Source organism: Bubalus kerabau, chromosome 12 (assembly GCF_029407905.1).
Source record: "Bubalus kerabau isolate K-KA32 ecotype Philippines breed swamp buffalo chromosome 12, PCC_UOA_SB_1v2, whole genome shotgun sequence".
NCBI lineage: Eukaryota > Metazoa > Chordata > Mammalia > Artiodactyla > Bovidae > Bubalus > Bubalus kerabau.
Genome location: NC_073635.1, coordinates 89,534,161 through 89,552,336, shown reverse-complemented (window position 1 = coordinate 89,552,336; position 18,176 = coordinate 89,534,161). Strand labels below are relative to the sequence as shown.

At 56.2% G+C, this 18,176-nt stretch overlaps 1 protein-coding gene across 11 annotated transcripts in view; it reads right to left on the bottom strand.

Annotated features, from left to right (window-relative positions):
• ARHGEF7 (Rho guanine nucleotide exchange factor 7) overlaps positions 1–18,176 on the bottom strand; it is a 104,356-nt gene that overhangs the window by 29,244 nt on the left and 56,936 nt on the right. For 10 of the 11 annotated variants that reach the window (XM_055543046.1, XM_055543037.1, XM_055543040.1 and 7 more), the window contains 3 exons: positions 17,124–17,212; positions 7,542–7,636; positions 7,245–7,340 (listed from right to left, as the gene is read on the bottom strand). In XM_055543046.1, coding sequence (XP_055399021.1) covers positions 7,245–7,340; positions 7,542–7,636; positions 17,124–17,212 — 280 coding nt within the window. Of the gene's footprint in view, positions 1–7,244; positions 7,341–7,541; positions 7,637–9,825; positions 9,829–9,988; positions 10,146–17,123; positions 17,213–18,176 lie in introns of those variants that run through there. The other variant, XM_055543047.1, reaches the window with a different exon arrangement.

Here is an 18,176-nt window from a genome sequence, read left to right as displayed (position 1 = left end):
CCAGAGGGGCACAAGGTGCACCCCAGAGGGGAGAGGGCACACCCCAGAGGGGAGAGGGCACACTCCAGAGGGGACAGGGTGCACCCCAGAGGGGCACAAGGCGCACCCCAGAGGGGAGAGGGCACACTCCAGAGGGGAGAGGGCGCACCCCAGAGGGGAGAGGGCACACCCCAGAGAGGGAGCAGCCCCTCCAGTCACCAGGGAGCAGGCATCACACGCTGCCAAGGGCACCCTCCCCAAAGGCTCTGAGACCAACTGCTTTCTACCAGGACCTGGACACCCGAGACACACCCACCCCGAGACAATGACATCTCAGCAGGCAACGGTCACGCTTGAATGCCAGAAACAGGCAGAGGCCGCCTTCTTCTGCGAGAGACCCAGCAGGACCCCACCGCCTGGCTGCAGGGCTGAGGACGCAGCAGTGACGGGACGCATGCTCTGGCCGAGAGGAGCAAACCGCTGCCTGGGCGGGCACGGGAAGCCTGCAGACACGCTGTCTACCTGACGAGATGACGGGGCCGCACGCCCTGCTCAGCGCGGGCCAGGAGCTGCTGGGACGGCCTCGCCCGCCTGGGCCAGACCACAGCGCCACACACTCACACTGCAAGCTGGGTCAAGGGGCTTTAATCTGCTACACGTCCATGAACTACATACGGGCAATGACTCCAGTATATAAGCTTTTCTTTCTTTCTTCCCATCGAGCTTGGCTCTAGAGTTTTACTACCTCTCTCAATCCAATTGTGCAAGAAATCACTACACTTGCCACCAGTTTATGAAACCTTCATAGTTCATCAACTCGCCAACCTGAACTAGCAGCCGGAGCTCAGAAAGGTTACGTGAGTGGTCTTAATTGGAGCCTAACTATTATGCCAATACATCGCACACGTAACACCGTGTAGATCACCGAAATAATGGAACATAAAGATCATCCAGGCAGAACGTGACTTAAGAATTGAGAGAGGATTTTCATCGTGGTTCTCTCTTGTGCTTCCAGAGGCGGGTTTGGGAGCACGCAGACGTGCAGCAGACGTGCAGCAGAGCGCAGGGCTGCCCCGCACCCCCTGCAGCCTCCTGGTGGCCCCACACCAAGCTGTGACAATTAGTGCCGGGCCAGAGAGGCCGCTACTGTGGCTCTATCCTTGATCTGATGATGGGGGGGCTGGTAGGAAGGGTTACGGCTAACCCTAACCCTAACCCTAACCAAGGACCTGCTAACAGGCGGAGAGTTACCAGTGGTCAGATACCAGGTGGAGTTATCGATGGTCTGGTAACAGGTGAAGGAAACAGGTAAAACCACTAGTCCATTCAGCTATGACCTAAATCAAATCCCTTACGATTATCCAGTGGGAGTGACAAACAGATCCAGGGGACTAGATCTGAGAGACAGAGCGCCTGACCAACTACGGACGGAGGTTCCTGACACTGTACAGGAGGCAGTGACCAAGACCATCCCCAAGAAAAAGAAATGCAAAAAGGCAAAATGGTTGTCTGAGGAGGCCTTACAAATAGCTGACGAAAGAAAAGAAGTTAAAGGCAAAGGAGAAAAGGAAAGATATTCATCTGAATACAGAGTTCCAAAGAATAGCAAGGAGAGATAAGAAAGCCTTCCTCAGAGATCAATGCAAAGAAATAGAGGAAAACAATAGGATGGGAAAGACTAGAGATCTCTTCAAGAAAATTAGAGATACCGAGGGAACATTTCATGCAAAGATGGCTCAATAAAGGACAGAAATGGTATGGACATAACAGAAGCAGAGGATATGAAGAAGAGGTGCAGGAATACACAGAAGAACTGTACAAAAAAGATCTTCATGACCAAGATAATCATGATGGTGTGATCACTCACCTAGAGCCAGACATCCTGGAACGTGAAGTCAAGTGGGCCTTAGAAAGCATCACTACAAACAAAGCTAGTGAAGGTGATGGAATTCCAGTTGAGCTATTGCAAATCCTGAAAGATGATGCTGTGAAAGTGCTGCACTCAATATGCCAGTAAATTTGGAAAACTCAGGAGTGGCCACAGGACTGGAAAAGGTCAGTTTTCATTCCAATCCCAAAGGCAATGCCAAAGAAAGTTCAAACTACTGCACAATTGCACTCATCTCACACGCTAGCAAAGTAATGCTCAAAATTCTCCAAGCGAGGGTTCAACAGTATGTGAAACAAGAACTTCCAGATGTTCAAGCTGGATTTAGAAAAGGCAGAGGAACCAGAGATCAAATTGCCAACATCCATTGGATCATGAAAAAAGAAAGAATTCCAGAAAAACATCTATTTCTGCTTTATTGACTATGCCAAAGCCTTTGACTGTGTGGATCACAATAAACTGTGGAAAATTCTTCAAGAGATGGGAATACCAGACCACCTGATCTGCCTCTTGAGAAATTTGTATGCAGGTCAGGAAGCAACAGTTAGAACTGGACATGGAACAACAGACTGGTTCCAAATAGGAAAAGGAGTTCGTCAAGACTGTATATTGTCACCATGCTTATTTAACTTCTATGCAGAGTACATCATGAGAAACGCTGGACTGGAAGAAACACAAACTGGAATCAAGATTGCCGGGAGAAATATCAATAACCTCAGATATGCAGATGACACCACCCTTATGGCAGAAAGTGAAGAAGAACTCAAGAGCCTCTTGATGAAAGTGAAAGAGGAGAATGAAAAAGATGGCTTAAAACTCAACATTCCGAAAATTAAGATTATGGCATCTGGTCCCATCACTTCATGGCAAATAGATGGCGAAACAATGCAAACAGTGAGAGACTTTATTTTCTTGGGCTCCAAAATCACTGCAGATGGTGACTGCAGCCATGAAATTAAAAGACACTTGCTCCTTGGAAGAAAAGCTATGACCAATCTAGACGGCATTATTAAAAAGCAGAGACATCACTTTGCCAACAAAGGTCCATCTAGTCAAGGCTATAGTTTTTCCAGTGGTCATGTATGGATGTGAGAACTGGACTCTAAAGAAAGCTGAGAGCCAAAGAATTGATGCTTTTGAACTGTGGTGTTGGAGAAGACTCTTCAGAGTCCCTTGAACAGCAAGGAGATCCAACCTAAATGATCCAATCCTAAATGAAATCAGTTCTGAATATTCATTGGAGGGACAGATGCTGAAGCTCCAATACTTTGGCCACTTGACGCGAAGAACTGACACTGGAAAAGACCCTGATGCTGAGAAAGATTGAAGGGGAAAGGAGAAAGGGACGGACAGAGGATGAGATGGTTGGATAGCATCACTGACTCAGTGGACATGAGTTTCAGCAAGCTCCGGGAGTTGGTGATGGACAGGGAAGCCTGGTGTGCTGCAGTCCATGGGATCACAAGAGTCGGACATGACTGAGTGACTGAACTGAACAGGTGAAGAGTTATCAACGGTCTGATACAGGTGAGTTATGAAAGGTCAAGTAACAGGTGAGGAGTTATCAATGGTCAGATAACAAGTGACGGGTTACCACTGGTCTGATACAGGTGAGTTATGAATGGTCAGATAACAGGGGAGGAATTATCAATGGTCTGATACAGGTGAGTTATCGATGGTCTGACACAGGTGAGTGGTCTGTGGTCTGACACAGGTGAGCTATCAGTGGTCTGACACAGGTGAGGGGTCCGTGGTCTGACACAGGTGAGTTATCGATGGTCTGACACAGGTGAGTGGTCTGTGGTCTGATACAGGTGAGTGGTCTGTGGTCTGATACAGGTGAGGGGTCCATGGTCTGACACAGGTGAGCGATCAGTGGTCTGACACAGGTGAGGGGTCCGTGGTCTGACACAGGTGAGTTATCGATGGTCTGACACAGGTGAGTGGTCCGTGGTCTGACACAGGTGAGCGGTCCATGGTCTGACACAGGTGAGGGGTCCGTGGTCTGACACAGGTGAGGGGTCCGTGGTCTGACACTGGTGAGTTATCGATGGTCTGACACAGGTGAATGGTCTGTGGTCTGACACAGGTGAGCGGTCCATGGTCTGACACAGGTGAGGGGTCCGTGGTCTGACACAGGTGAGCGGTCCATGGTCTGACACAGGTGAGGGGTCCGTGGTCTGACACAGGTGAGCGGTCCATGGTCTGACACAGGTGAGGGGTCCGTGGTCTGACACAGGTGAGGGGTCCGTGGTCTGACACTGGTGAGTTATCGATGGTCTGACACAGGTGAATGGTCTGTGGTCTGACACAGGTGAGCGGTCCATGGTCTGACACAGGTGAGCGGTCCATGGTCTGACACAGGTGAGGGGTCCGTGGTCTGACACAGGTGAGGGGTCCGTGGTCTGACACAGGTGAGTTATCGATGGTCTGACACAGGTGAGGGGTCCGTGGTCTGACACAGGTGAGTTATCGATGGTCTGACACAGGTGAGGGGTCCGTGGTCTGACACAGGTGAGGGTCCGTGGTCTGACACAGGTGAGTTATCGATGGTCTGACACAGGTGAGTGGTCCGTGGTCTGACACAGGTGAGGGTCCGTGGTCTGACACAGGTGAGGGTCCGTGGTCTGACACAGGTGAGGATCCGTGGTCTGACACAGGTGAGGGTCTGTGGTCTGACACAGGTGAGGGGCAGTGGCCTGGTGCCTGGTGGTGACACAGGCAGTCCCCACAGCCTCCCCAGGGAGACCCCACTACAAGGTGGGTGGGGACGCCCAGGGCCCTCCTCCTTCCCCAGAGCAGAGAGGGGTGAGCTCCAGGAGAGCCCTGAGCAAGCAGAGCTGCCGCACGATGGCCCCTCATGGCACGTTTACTCCTGCTGGCACTGCTAACTGCAGAGAAAGGTTCAGGGTCCAGTAGCCACCGACTTCCCGGGAAGACCAAGGGTAGCACGAGGGTGTGGCTGTGACCTGAGTGAGCCTCTGCATCCCACCTGAGTCTGTCCACTAAGGACTGAGAGAGGTGTCCCCGTGAGGGGACACGAGTGCCTCCACGCCGGAGCCTCAGGGCGCTGGCAGCGCCTGGACCCCAAACCCTGAACATGGACAACTTCCTCAAGGATGCCAGAGGCCCGGGGAGGCGGCAGCGCCTGAGGCTCCGCCAAAGGAGCCCCATCACCAGCCAGCAGCTCCAGCCCCCGCCTCGAGCCGTCCACTCACGCCCCCACGTGCCCGTGGAGTGCCTTCCCTTCCGAACTTCCTAGGCGTGCAAGGTTCTAGAGCTGGAAGCGTTTCCGTGGAATCACACAGTCTCATTCAACAAGTCAGGAGGTTCCAGCAAGAGCCACTCAGGACCTCCCAGCTGACACGCGGGGGGCCGATCCTGACGCGGGGCCCACTGTGCAGAGGCCCTGCTGGGGTCGGAGGCGATGACCACACTTGCCGCCCCAGTCGCCTCCTCGCCAGCTCAAGTCCTGTGCTCTGATCTTCATTACGGACGGCCCAGAAGAACCAGAGGGTGCTCTGCGTCTCAGCCGGCCCGTTCTACAAGGGTAAATACCATCTCTGGATCCCCCGTGTTTCTATTATTTGGATGGTTCAAAATACAACTTTCAGACAAAATAAACTATTCTCTAGTTCAAATTTGTATTTTGATAATAATCTAAAACAAATAGTTTTACTGTGAAAATGTTACAGTAATGGTCCACTGTCTACAAAGATGAATTTTTTTATATCTTAAAACACACTTTATAAATAACTTTGAACTAAATACACAATGTTTATTTAACCAGTGGCAATTATTTCAAATGTTTATTTCAGTATTTTCTTCAATAACCTGAAGCCCTACAGAATATAAGACAACTAACGGGAATTCAGCCTACAGTACGCGGAGGAGTCTGCACCTAAGCCGAGTACAAGCGAGCAGGGCAGCGCACGCACCATGCGTGGCAGAAGCGCCAGGGAGACGGGCTGTGCCAGCACGGCCCACGCCCCCGGGGTGGAGCGACCCGCAGGACTGCAGGCGGGCAGCTGCAGGAAGCGGACCGGGTGGAGGGGAGGGCGGGGATGGCTGGCGCACACCGCCTCCCAGGCGCCCCCCCCACCCCCCCTCGACGGAGCGGGCCTGCCGACTGAGCCGAGGCCCGTGCAGCAGAGCGGGCAGGAGCCGGGTGTGGGCAGTGCTCCACAGACAGCCGCCACGCGGGGACTGACCTCCTTCCTACCTTAGCTCCCCCACCCTCAGGCCACCCCTGTGGCCCTCGAGGCCAGCCTGTGAAACACAGCTGGGAACAAGCACAGGAATAACCAGGCACCCCCCAGCTTCTGAGCAAGGCTGAGGCTAGACGCTGCTGGGGAGATGGACGGGCAGAGGGCCACCCGGAGGTCAGGGCCCCGTCAGGAGGCCCGTGCAGGACACAGGAGGAGGGCCGGCCTGAGCCAGGGCGGGGGCAGCGCAAGGGCAGGGCAGTGGCTGCCACAGGAACCAGCACTCTTCCAGGACAGAAGGACGCGCGGGAGAGTGCGCCAGGTTGAGTGCTGGCGCAGGGTGACCTGCGAGGGCGGGGCCAGGAGAGCGAGGGAACGAGCGGATGACCGACCGCACAGTGAGTGATGGAGAGGCTGGGCCCCGACGAGCTCAAGCGGCACGGGCTCTGGGGCAGGGCGGCCGCCGCGGCCTCTGCCTGCCGTACTCCCATCACCGCAGCGCTTGGCCGAGCTCCCCTGAAATCCGCCTTCAGCTTTCCTCACAGCGTTTCCACGCTGCCGTCTGAATTGCCTCCACCGCGGTAACCAGCTGCCTCCCTCCCCGCCTACAGCTCCGCTAGGCAAGGGGTCACTTCTGTCTCGTTAACACGTGTCCGGCGCGCTGGCTGCCGCCTGAGTAAGCAGAGGACGAATGAGAAAAGAGCCGGAGAAAGCTGGCCGTGCGTCCGGCCCTGAACCGACCCAAAGCCCGCGTAAGAAGAGCCGGCGCGGACGGAGACAGACGCGCGCCTGTGAGCAGCGCGCCGTGCCCCCGCCTCGGCAGGGCCGGCACCGAGCCCCCCGCCCTCGGCAGGGCCGGCACCGAGCCCCCCGCCCTCGGCAGGGCCGGCACCGAGCCGCGCTGCTCCCTTGTGGGCTCCCTTCCTTCCGCAGCCGCCACCCCAAAGGGCCACCGCTCACAGGAAACCTCTCTCCCGGCTCCGAGCAGTCAGTAGATCCCACTGAGGGAGAGAGTCTGAAAGACACTTTACTGTAAAGCTTGATATAGCCCAAACATTCGAAATAACCCAGTATCCACCTTAGGAAATGTGAAACCTGAAGTTAAGTTAGTCCTGACCCTTCAAATACCAGTTATATCCATCTGAATTTTACATCATTAGCCTCTTACTTACTTCGTGCATTCTTCTAAAGACTGTACAAGCATTTGCTGGAAAGAACATATTTCTTCTAGATTTCCCATTAAATGTGACGTGTTTGCTGAACTCAACCTAGAGCCGAGAAAAACAACAGGAGACACGTGTGAGCGGTCTTACTCGCGCGCCCCGCCCCGCCCCCTAATACACAAGGAGCTGTCTTGTGTCTTCAGCCGCATTCTGTCCCAGCGTTTCAGCTGCTGTTCTCTGAAAACACGAGGCAACAGCCCAGGGGACCACTGTTCCAACGCTTGACACAATTACCATCTAACTTACTTCTCGCTGGTCTGCAGGGGCCGCAGGTAGGTTGAAAGCACAGTCTGAAGTTCTTTAGAATATTCATTTTCAGTTTCCAAAATATTCTGTAGCACCTACAATAAATGATAAGTATTACTTGACATTAAGATGTATAAGCTTGGGAAAGTTCATCACTCCTGTTCAATTCACACTGTTGCTTCTATGTAACGCTGGTTTGTTTAATATCATCACTCCCTGTGATTAACTAGTAAATTCAGGTAATGAGTTATAATCGAGGCTATCCAACTGACTTCATCTTCCTGCCAAGCACATTTAACACAGGTACACCTAGAAAGAGGCCTGAATGCATTCCATCCTCAGATAGTAATGCTAAGTCTGTTTAGACAGAAAGGAGGAACCACTGACAGTCTCGACAGCATGGAGGCGTGGATGAGTCTCCACAACACGCGCCGTGCAAAAGAAGCTGTTCATATACCCCATCTATGGGAAACCCAAGGCTGGGCCAAACTGATCTGTGAGGGCAGGGACGGGGGGTGGGGGGACAATGGGGAAAGGGACATGAGATCAATTTCTGGTATAATGGATAAGTTCTGCCTCATGATTTGGGTGGTTGTTACACAGAGATACACACCGGCTACAGCTCGCCGACTCGCGCCCTGAGCATCTGTGCACTGTGACGCACGGAAAGTGCACCCACTAAAAACAAACATGAAGCTCACCCTTAGAGGCGTCTGGTCATTCTAGGTCACTTTCTGGGCACTGCAGACCTTCACAACAGACGATGACCGTCTCAGACCATCCTATACATGTTACAGATTAAAAGTCCACCAGCATAAAACCACCACTGTATGCAGAGATGGGAGAAAAACTATGAATCAACCTTGAAATTAACATGTTTCCTGACAGCCTGCAGTAAATACAGACAAAAGTAGTTAACAACTGCTAAAAACCGAGAAAGAAATCTAAGTGTAAAACAGCTGAGCTCAAACAGGAGCCCCTTTCCACCGCAGTCAATGGCAGGAGCACCGGCCCCTGGGGTGGGGCTGGGCGGGCAGCTCAGGTCTGCAGGGGGAGCCTGATGGATGGATGGAGCCTGGAAGGCTGAGCCAGTGCCCCATCCACAGCACCTCCCATCCAGAGAAAACCCTCCTCTACACAGGAAAAGGGGAGCGGGGAGAGGTGAAGCCCCCGAGCCCCTCTCCAGCCTCAGGCTGAGGGCTGCCTGGGAGCAATGAGCCCTCCTCAGCCGTCTGCTCCACCCACTGTCAGAGCCAGCGCCTTCTCCAGTCATGACGTCACGCCACGCGCATTTTCTGAGGAGCTACTACCTGCACTAAACGCGCTGTCTCCCAAAACTAGCACAGCACCCTAAACTAATCCCGCAGAAGAAATCAGACAGAATAAAGACTCCAAACATGCTCGGTTTTCTCCCCTGATTTTCGATAATCAAAAGGTATGTTTAAACATTTAAGAAAAAAGTAATCATGAGCTAGATTTAGATTTCAGCATTGACACAAGCAACAGGAGTCGCTGTGTGTTCACTAGGGTCCTCCCCGTGCCGGAGGGGAGCAGGGCCACTCGGGAGTGCAGGGCCTGAGGAGCCACCGCGCCGACGGGGGGGGACCAGGCTCTCCCACGCTGCGGCAGCTCTGGGCTCCGCTCAGTTTCGCCCCTGAATGGACCTATTCATGGACGCCAGCGGACGGGGAGGGGCCACTCTGGGAGACCCTGCCTTGTGGGGAAATGTGGGTGCCGCTCTCACAGTTACGCTGCCGCCCCTCCAAGAACACCCAGTGGACCCGAGTGTCAGAGGACTGGAGGATGGGGGCACCATGTGACCCTGCCTCTGCATCACCAGGGGATACGCTTCATCCATATTATCCACATCTTCTCCTTACAAAATGACCCGAAGCAAATCAAGTACCACGAGTGGGTCCCTAAACTAAAAAAAAATTTAAATGTGTCACAAACAAGTAAGACAAAAAGCCCCTACTTAACGTGAAAACAAAGGCTCAGCTCAGACTCCACGTCTAAGAGCAAACACCAGGAACTATTAGCAACACTGCTAAGAACACGCGTGGACCCCGACACACACTTTACAAACACAAACAGCTCCCACTCGACAGCGGTGCCAGGAGCGTGAGCGCGACGCACTTGGATGACCCTCCTCAGCCACGGCGCCGCGCGGGGCGAGCAGACAGGGAGCGCCCCGAGAGTGCACCAGGACACACGCAGAGCGCGCTGCCCGACTGCCTCTCCTGCGACGGCCCAGCTGGTAACCGCATCTACTGGCTACAAACACAACCTTCAGTTAAGTGCTCAAGACAGGCTCTAGAGCAACCCCGCCCAAACCACCCAGGCCACGCTCCTTGGCTTCCACAGACGCCGAGGGACTCCCACCAGCACCAGCGTCCGCCGCACACCCCTTTCCGAGCTCGCAGCACGCCGGGGGCTCCAGCCATCACCTGTCTCCCCTTCCTGGACTGCTGCATGCTCTGGCTGCTGCAGGACCCCATGGGACGTCACAGGCCAGGCGCCACGGCTCCATCGCATGCAGGCGGGTCCAGAGAGGGCCGGGAAGAGCAGCCGTCACCGGGCACCACGAGGAGGGCGGGCTGAGAGGCACAAGCTCCCCCCGGGGCGGGAGGCGTGGGGTGGGCTGGCCAACAATGGTGCCCACAGGGGGACTGCATCGGGCAGCTCACAGACAATCCCTGGCTGTCAGCCGCGGCGGCAGAGCCAAACAAAGGACCGACTCATGCCTGCAGCCCACAGAAGCCCCTTCACCACTGCCAGGAAAGGAGCGCGGGCGCCGCTCGCCTTACAAGTGAGTCCCAACCGCCACTGCAAATTCCGTGGGTGCCCTATGTTCCGTGTGCCGTTGACAGTCCTCGGAAAATAACTGATTTACACATAATAGCACATGTAACATGAAGGAAACTTTTCAAGATGTGATCCAGACACAGTAAAACATTACCATCATAAACTACACCCAGGGACTCCTGTCCCTGTGCTCCGCCCTATGCTCCCAATGCAGGGGGGCCTGAATTCGATCCCCGGTTGAACTCAAGACCGGCAGAGCTGTTCTTACCCCTCTCCACCACCTAACTGTAACCCCCACACCACAAAGGGGAGTCACCATCGCACATACTCTTGCAGCCCACTCTATTTAAACTGTTAGTACTTCAAGTTTCAAAAGGTAAATTACTAGACAGGACCCCGCGGTTAATGAACTAGAGCCTGGAGGAGAGGAGAGGAGGAGGGCAGCAGTACTGCTGAGGCAGCCATTCCTGCAGCCCCCGCGCCTGGAGCGGAGGCCTCGGGCCCCCCCGGCCGTCACGGACCCAGGGCGGCGTCCTGATTTCTGCATCCTCAACGCTTCATGACGTTAAGTCTCAAGAAGAGTCGGGGGTGGATATAAAATGTTTATATTATTATGCCATTTAAAAGGAGCTACGTTCTTACAGTATTTCTAAACTTGGGGATTCACGAGGCTGTGGGATGCTGAAGATCTACTGTGCAAGAGCTCCAGCAGAAGCCGTGGGCCCACTCTGCTCTGTGTCACCCCAGAGCCAGCAGACCCCGGCCTGAACCCCAGCCCTGCGTGTCCTCCCTGGACAGCACACATGTGTGGGTCTGCCTGCTTTCTTCACAAAAGGGGCTCTTCCTGGCCTGTGGCAAAGGCGCAGAGAGTCAGCTCCCTGACTCAAGGCAGGAAGGAGCCTCACAGACAGCCCGCCCAGCCGTCCCCACGTGGCACAGCTCACTCTCCCTCCACTCACAGGCCCAGTCCTGGCCACCACCAGAAAAGCTTCACCTTGGTCTTCATCCACAGGAACCGCGGGAGCAGAGCCTGTCCGAGCAGCAGGCGGTCAGTGTGGACGAGGGCCCAGGAGCAGGGGGCAGAGGCAGCAGGCGGTCAGTGTCAGCGAGGGGCCAGGAGAGGAGGGGCAGCCCAGAGCGCACATGGAGCAGGTGGCCCCGTCCTGGGTGGTGTGCCAACAGCCTGAACCCGTACGGGCCGTGGGGAGACACTGACCAGTCCTGGGCAAGGTGGAAGAGGCAGAGGCCATGAGGGACGAGAGCAGCCAAGGCTGGGCTGGCTCAGCTGTGGCTCCATGTGAGCCTCCGGCCACCAGGCCTGGGTTCTCCCGGACAAGCAGGCAGAGGCTCTGGGCAACCCCAGGAGCCAAGGCAACGCGTGGGGGCAGGTCCATCTGGAGCACAGGAAGGGTCTGTATAAATCTGCTACAGCACGATGGACGATGGATGTCTACTCTAACACGTACTATACCAGTGATCGCTGCCTATTGGGTCATGTTTACAATCTTTCAGACAGAGCTCCCGTGCGTGTCATGACACCAGGTGAGACGTGCACCTTCTGTCCGCTGCGTCAGGAGCACTGACACGGCCCTGAAGACAAGGCCACTGTGCCACACGACACAGAGGGTCGTGACAGCCTGCTCTCTTCTCAGATGGACACAGTCAGGAAAACTCGTTCTCTGATGCTGACGGGGAGACTCCTATCCCCTAGAAGAGGTGCTGGAAGACTGTTTACCCCCTAAGGAGTGGGCATGTGGCTTCTCCAAGAGAAGGGCTTCCCCTGACCTCCCCTGGCCAGGGGTCTGTCACCAGGCGGAAAGCAGTCGACTCCTTTCACTGTCACACCCACCAAGCTCAGAGAGGTCACACACTCGCTCCCTTTAATTACACGATCCCGTCACCCTTGACTACCGCCCTAGGTAATTAATCCTCAAATGGGATGCCCGTCTGCAAACAGAATGGTATGGTGGCCTCAAATGCTTCTGAACACACTTCCTGATAACCACGGGTCCCTAGGACTGCAAGCAGATCCAACCAGTTCACCCTAAAGGAAATCAACCGTGAATAGTCATTGGGAGGACTGACGCTGAAGCTGAAGCTCCAATACCTTGGCCACCTGATGTGAAGAGCTGACTCATTGGAAAAAACCCTGATGCTGGGAAAGACTGAAGGCGGGAGGAGAAGGGGACGACAGAGGATGAAATGGCTGGATGGCATCACCGACTCAATGGACAGGACTTTGAGCAAGCTGAGGGAGATAGTGAAGGACAAGGCAACCTGGCGTGCTGCAGTCCATGGGGTCACAAAGAGTCGGACACGACTGAGCGACTGAACAACAAAATAACATGAAAACCTCTTAAGGGCCAACACTCACGAGGCACCTTAAGGCCAACTGCTGACGCCCTTCACGTGGCAAGGCCGAGGCCAGCGTCACCAGCGTTCTGTTGCAGAGACGGCCGTGCAAGCAGCGGGGGCTCCCCCAGGCAGCCCACAGCAGGGCGTCCAGCACCGCACACAGGGCCAGACCCCCGCCCGCCACCCAAAGAAGGGCGCTCCTGACCACTCAGTGGCTGGAGGCTGAAACACGTCTCACAGCAAAAATAAACTGTGCTGCCGGGCTCTGTCACCAAAAACGGGTCAGCCCTCCGTGTGAAGCAGTCACGGGGTTTCTTCTTCCACTGAGACCCTCCGTGTCTGAGCCCCGACTCCACCACCCGAGGTCTCCACTGCCTATGACATTCCAACCCAGCCTGAGCTCTGGGCCAGAGCAGCCCCCACCCCCATTACCAGCGTTACTGAGGAGCACAGTTCCGCCACATTCCCCGCACACTGCCTTCTGCCCTCAGTGACGACACTGTTACACAGCAGATCACACTACCTGCCTATCTTATATTCTTTCACTGTACGTAACATGAAAATATGAGCTGACATTGTTTAAAGCCCCCTGTGCGCCTGTAAGAATTAGAAACGGACCCACGGCTGGCGTCTGAGGCGTTGGTGCACGGCTATACACTTAGGCTGCTTGAGGCTTACTGCGAAACAAAGCCTCCTATGAAAATATCCTCGCACAAACATCTCTGAAATCATCTCAGGTAATGTTTCTGGGGTGGATTTCAAGAAGCAGAAATACTGCACTAAAGACTTGAGTGTCTTCAGCATTCTACCAACAGTTTCTCTTTTGAGAAACGCTCTCTGGTTCTGCAGGTGAGGAGCATGAGGGTGGCCGTCCACCAACAGCAGGCAAATCCAGAGACCGGGAGCCAACAGCGCCTCCCAGACCCACCGGGGGCAGCGAGGCCACTGCCCCAGGGGACGCTGCAACTGTGCCCGTCGAGGCATTCAGATCCCTGGGGGCACAGAGTCAGGTGGGAATCCCCCCCCACCCAGTCTGGGGCAATTTACCTCTAGCGGCTCAACCAGGTACCCCAAGTGAGTATCAGACAAAAGTCGACAACCCGGATGATTCCAACTCTGAGACACTGGAAAGATCGGGGTTCCCAGGGGTCGGGGGTAGGGCTCAGGGTAGCAAGGAATGAACAGGCACAGAGGATTTTCAGGGGTGAAACAGCTGATGCTGTAATGACGGATCCACAGCAGGTTCAGTGAACGCCGCAGTGACCCCTGGACTCCGGATGGCCGTGTCAGCGCAGGCTCTCCTGGTAAACTGTGTCCCGCCTGCTGAGTGGTGCTGAGGAGGAGGGGTTCGCGCCTGTGTGGGGCAGAGGCTACAGGGGGCTAGCTCCCTCTCAAGGGCATGGTCAACTTAAACTGCGTTGAATAATAAAGTTCAGTTTGACAACGTGTCCAAAGAATTAAAGAAAACTATGCTTAAAGAATTTTTTTAAAGTATGAGAACAATGACTTCAATACAGAATATACTGACCCATAAAACAAATGGAAATTATGAGCTGAAGGTACAATAAATAAAATAAAACTTCACTAGAGGGGCTCAAGGTCAGAAAACTGTGCAAACACAAAAAGACCCACAGAGATTTTACACTCCCTAGAACAGGAAAAAAAAAAAAAGAATAATAATGAACAGCACCTCGGAGACCTGGGTGACACCCAGTGCTTGCCAACACATGTTCAGTGGGTGTCCCAGAAGCAGGGGCGGGAGAGGCGGGAGCAGCCCGAGGACGGCGGTGAGCCACGAAGACCTTGTCCTCTCCCCAGGGCTGTTGTGGCTGGTCTGGACCAGCGCACAGCAGCAGAGGACACACAGCCTCCCCACGCACGCCTCAACCTCCAAAGGTCTGCATCCATGCCCCCACCGCCGACACTCCCCCACCCCAGCTCTCCCCACCCCGGCAACCCCCCACCCACGGCTCTCCCCCACCTCTGACACCCCCCACCCACGGCACTCCCCCACCCCGGCAACCCCCCACCTCTGACACTCCCCCACCCACGGCACCCCCCCACCCCGGCAACCCCCCACCGCCGACACTCCCCCACCTCAGCTCTCCCCTACCTCAGCTCTCCCCCACCTCTGACACCCCCCCACCTCTGACACTCCCCTACCCATGGCACCCCCCCACCCACGGCTCTCCCCCACCTCAGCTCTCCCCCACCTCTGACACTCCCCCACCCACGGCTCTCCCCCACCCACGGCATCCCCCCACCTCCGACACTCCCCCACCCCGGCACCCCCCCACCTCCGACACTCCCCCACCTCAGCTCTCCCCCACCTCAGCTCTCCCCCACCTCTGACACCCCCCCACCTCTGACACTCCCCTACCCATGGCACCCCCCCACCCACGGCTCTCCCCCACCTCAGCTCTCCCCCACCTCTGACACTCCCCCACCCACGGCACCCCCCCACCTCCGACACTCCCCCACCCACGGCACCCCCCCACCTCCGACACTCCCCCACCCCGGCACCCCCCCACCTCCGACACTCCCCCACCTCAGCTCTCCCCCACCTCTGACACTCCCCAACCCACGGCTCTCCCCCACCCACGGCGCCCCCCCACCTCCAACATTCCCCCACCCACGGCACCCCCCCACCTCCGACACTCCCCCACCCCGGCACCCCCCCACCTCCGACACTCCCCCACCTCAGCTCTCCCCCACCTCTGACACCCCCCACCCACGGCACCCCCCCACCTCCGACACCCCCCACCCACGGCACCCCCCCACCTCTGACATTCTCCAACCCACGGCTCTCCCCCACCCACGGCGCCCCCCCACCTCCAACATTCCCCCACCCACGGCAACCCCCCACCTCTGACACTCCCCTGTCATTGACCCCAAGTCTCTCCCGTGACATCAGCCCGCACTGGCCTCACCCCCGAACGCTGCTCATCTCTCAGGGGGGTTAAAACACCTGTAACTTGTGCAGCTGTCCATGAAGACACTACGACACGAGGGAGTGTGAAAACTTTCACACACTGTATCTTCTGTTTGGCCTGCATGTGCTGTGTGCCCCACATTTACTTTTCCGTGTGATTTATATACATGGAATTCAGGCAAGCTGAAACTGAGTCCTGGCTTAGTCACTAACTGGATTTGTTCACTTTTGTAAAATGAGAGAGACACTAAAAGATGGTCCACCAACACTACACGCTGATGTCCTAACAACCACAGTTTAACACGTGCTGTTTACGCTCACAGCTCTACGTCAACAACAGTTTGGACGTGAGACTGAAGTCAGTGTGTCCCCTGACCCGATTCAGAGTCAGCAGGCCCTGTGCACAGGGCTCCTCGCCCTGTGTGAGCGCGGTTAGAGATGGATGGACCTCTGGAAGGGCACTGGTCACGCTTCAATCCGAAGAGGACTACACGCTACTGACCAGACCTCCAGAAAGCACGGCCACCTGGTTCCACATCTCACCCGGCGGGAATGGGCTCCCGGAGACGAGAACGGCGCCAAAGGCCCCAGCGGGAGTCCTCCGACGCGACCTCCGGGGGTACGCAGGCGGGAGTCCACAAATGCGACCCTCGGGGGGATGTGGGCGGGAGTCCTCCAACACGACCCCTGGACGGACAAGGGCAGGGGGTCCTCTGATGCGACCCCCAGAGGGACGCAGGCGGGGGGTCCTCCGACGCGACTCCCGGACAGACGTGTCGGACGCAGGCAGGAGTCCTCCGACACAACCCCCGGATGGACACAGAAGCAAGGGGCTCCCACTCCGGGACGTCACTGGGAATCAGAATGGCACTCCTTGCCCCCTGGAGCTTCCCCAGTAAAGAAAGCAGTGTCTCACCCAAGAAAGAGGAAGAGAAGGCGGGCCCACGAGTCCACAGCAGATGCAGCAGCTAGGAGCACAGGGCGACTGGCCAGATGTGAGGCTCAGTATCAAGGGCATTTCTCAAGCTCACAAACTGCTCAGGTTTCAAAAGGCAGCAAGTTTCAGGATTCTGAAACACTTGTCTTCACTACGTACAATGTCCAGATGCTCACCTCTAATTTCGTGCTATTTACATATATACACACATCAATCCCAGGAAAGACTATGGTAACACACAAAATAAACTAAAAACTGTACTCATCTAGAGAACTGACAACCTACTCTGCATATGAGCCTAAGGGCACTTAAACCTTTCAGTCACATTATGCACCTTTGTAAAACCCCAAGCTGAAGACTGGAAACCACACGGGGAAATCACCACAGCACCAGGTCACGCAGCAACAGGCGCAGCCGCGCACACAAACGCGAACACGTGAGCGCGCCGCGGCCACCTGGGAGCGGGCCCGCGGGGCCATGACCCCTTCTACACGGCGCGCTTCAGAGACGCTGAAACACCAGTCGTCCTCTGAAGCGCCCCTCAGCCACTCACCACATTGTAGTAGCTCTTGTTAATGGCGGTCGTATCGAATCCTTTGGGAGGGCTCTTCAAGGTTCCGGACTTGGGTGACACGGGCTTTTCTGAAATAAAGACGGAGGGCAGGTTCACTCCCGGCTCCAGCCAAGAGCACAGAGCGCAGCAGCCCGCACGGCCCGGCCTCTGGCTCCGACTCAGCCCCAGACCACAGGGAGGGGGGGACAGAAGTGCACGTGGCCAGGAGGCCCCAGCCCCCACCCCCTCCTCACGGTCAGCTCCCGGGGCTCAGAGACCCCCACGGCCCAGCCTCCCAGCTCAGCGGCACCCCTCACAGATTACACACGGCTGCTGTCAACACACAAAAGAACCCATGAGCCACGCGTCAGCTCAGGGCACAGTACGGGGGAAGTCCGACCCCAGCAAATCAGAGGAAAGTGGGCAGACACCTAGCAGCCTTAAGACACCAGGACCCCCAGTCTGAGCGTGTCTGGAGGGACCCAGGTCGCAAGAGTGCAGAAGGCCTGCCCAGATGGGCGACAGAGAAGGAGAGCCCCAGGCAGGGCGGCGAGAAAAGCCACTCTGTCTTCAGGACCTCCAGACCAGAGCCAAGGAAAGGGCCGCCGTCACTGCAAGGATTCAAGCACATCACAGGACTCGCACCCAACGCCACTCAAGCAAGGCTCCTTCCGCATGGGTGCTGAAGGGGCGCCTGCAGCCGCTTCTGGGGCCCTGGGTATGTGCGCCAGTGTGTCTGGCGGTCACTGGTTCTGCGAAGTAGGTGTGTCTGTAGCTGAGGTTCTGCAGGGGGGTGTCTATCCCGAGATCTCCAGCTACAGAGGCTGGTAGTGGCCCACAGCTGGCGGGGGAGAGGGGAAATTCTGACAGGCGCGGCCTCAGGGGCTCAGTTTCTGCCCCCCACGTCCTCCCGCACCCCCTCTGCCCTCCTCCACAGGGCACTGCCACAGACAGCTGGCGGTGCCCCTGAGCACACCTGTCCAGAACCTCTCTCTGGCAGCATGGCCCTCCAATCCCAAACACCGTCGAGCTCCAGGTCCCAGATCCCAGCTG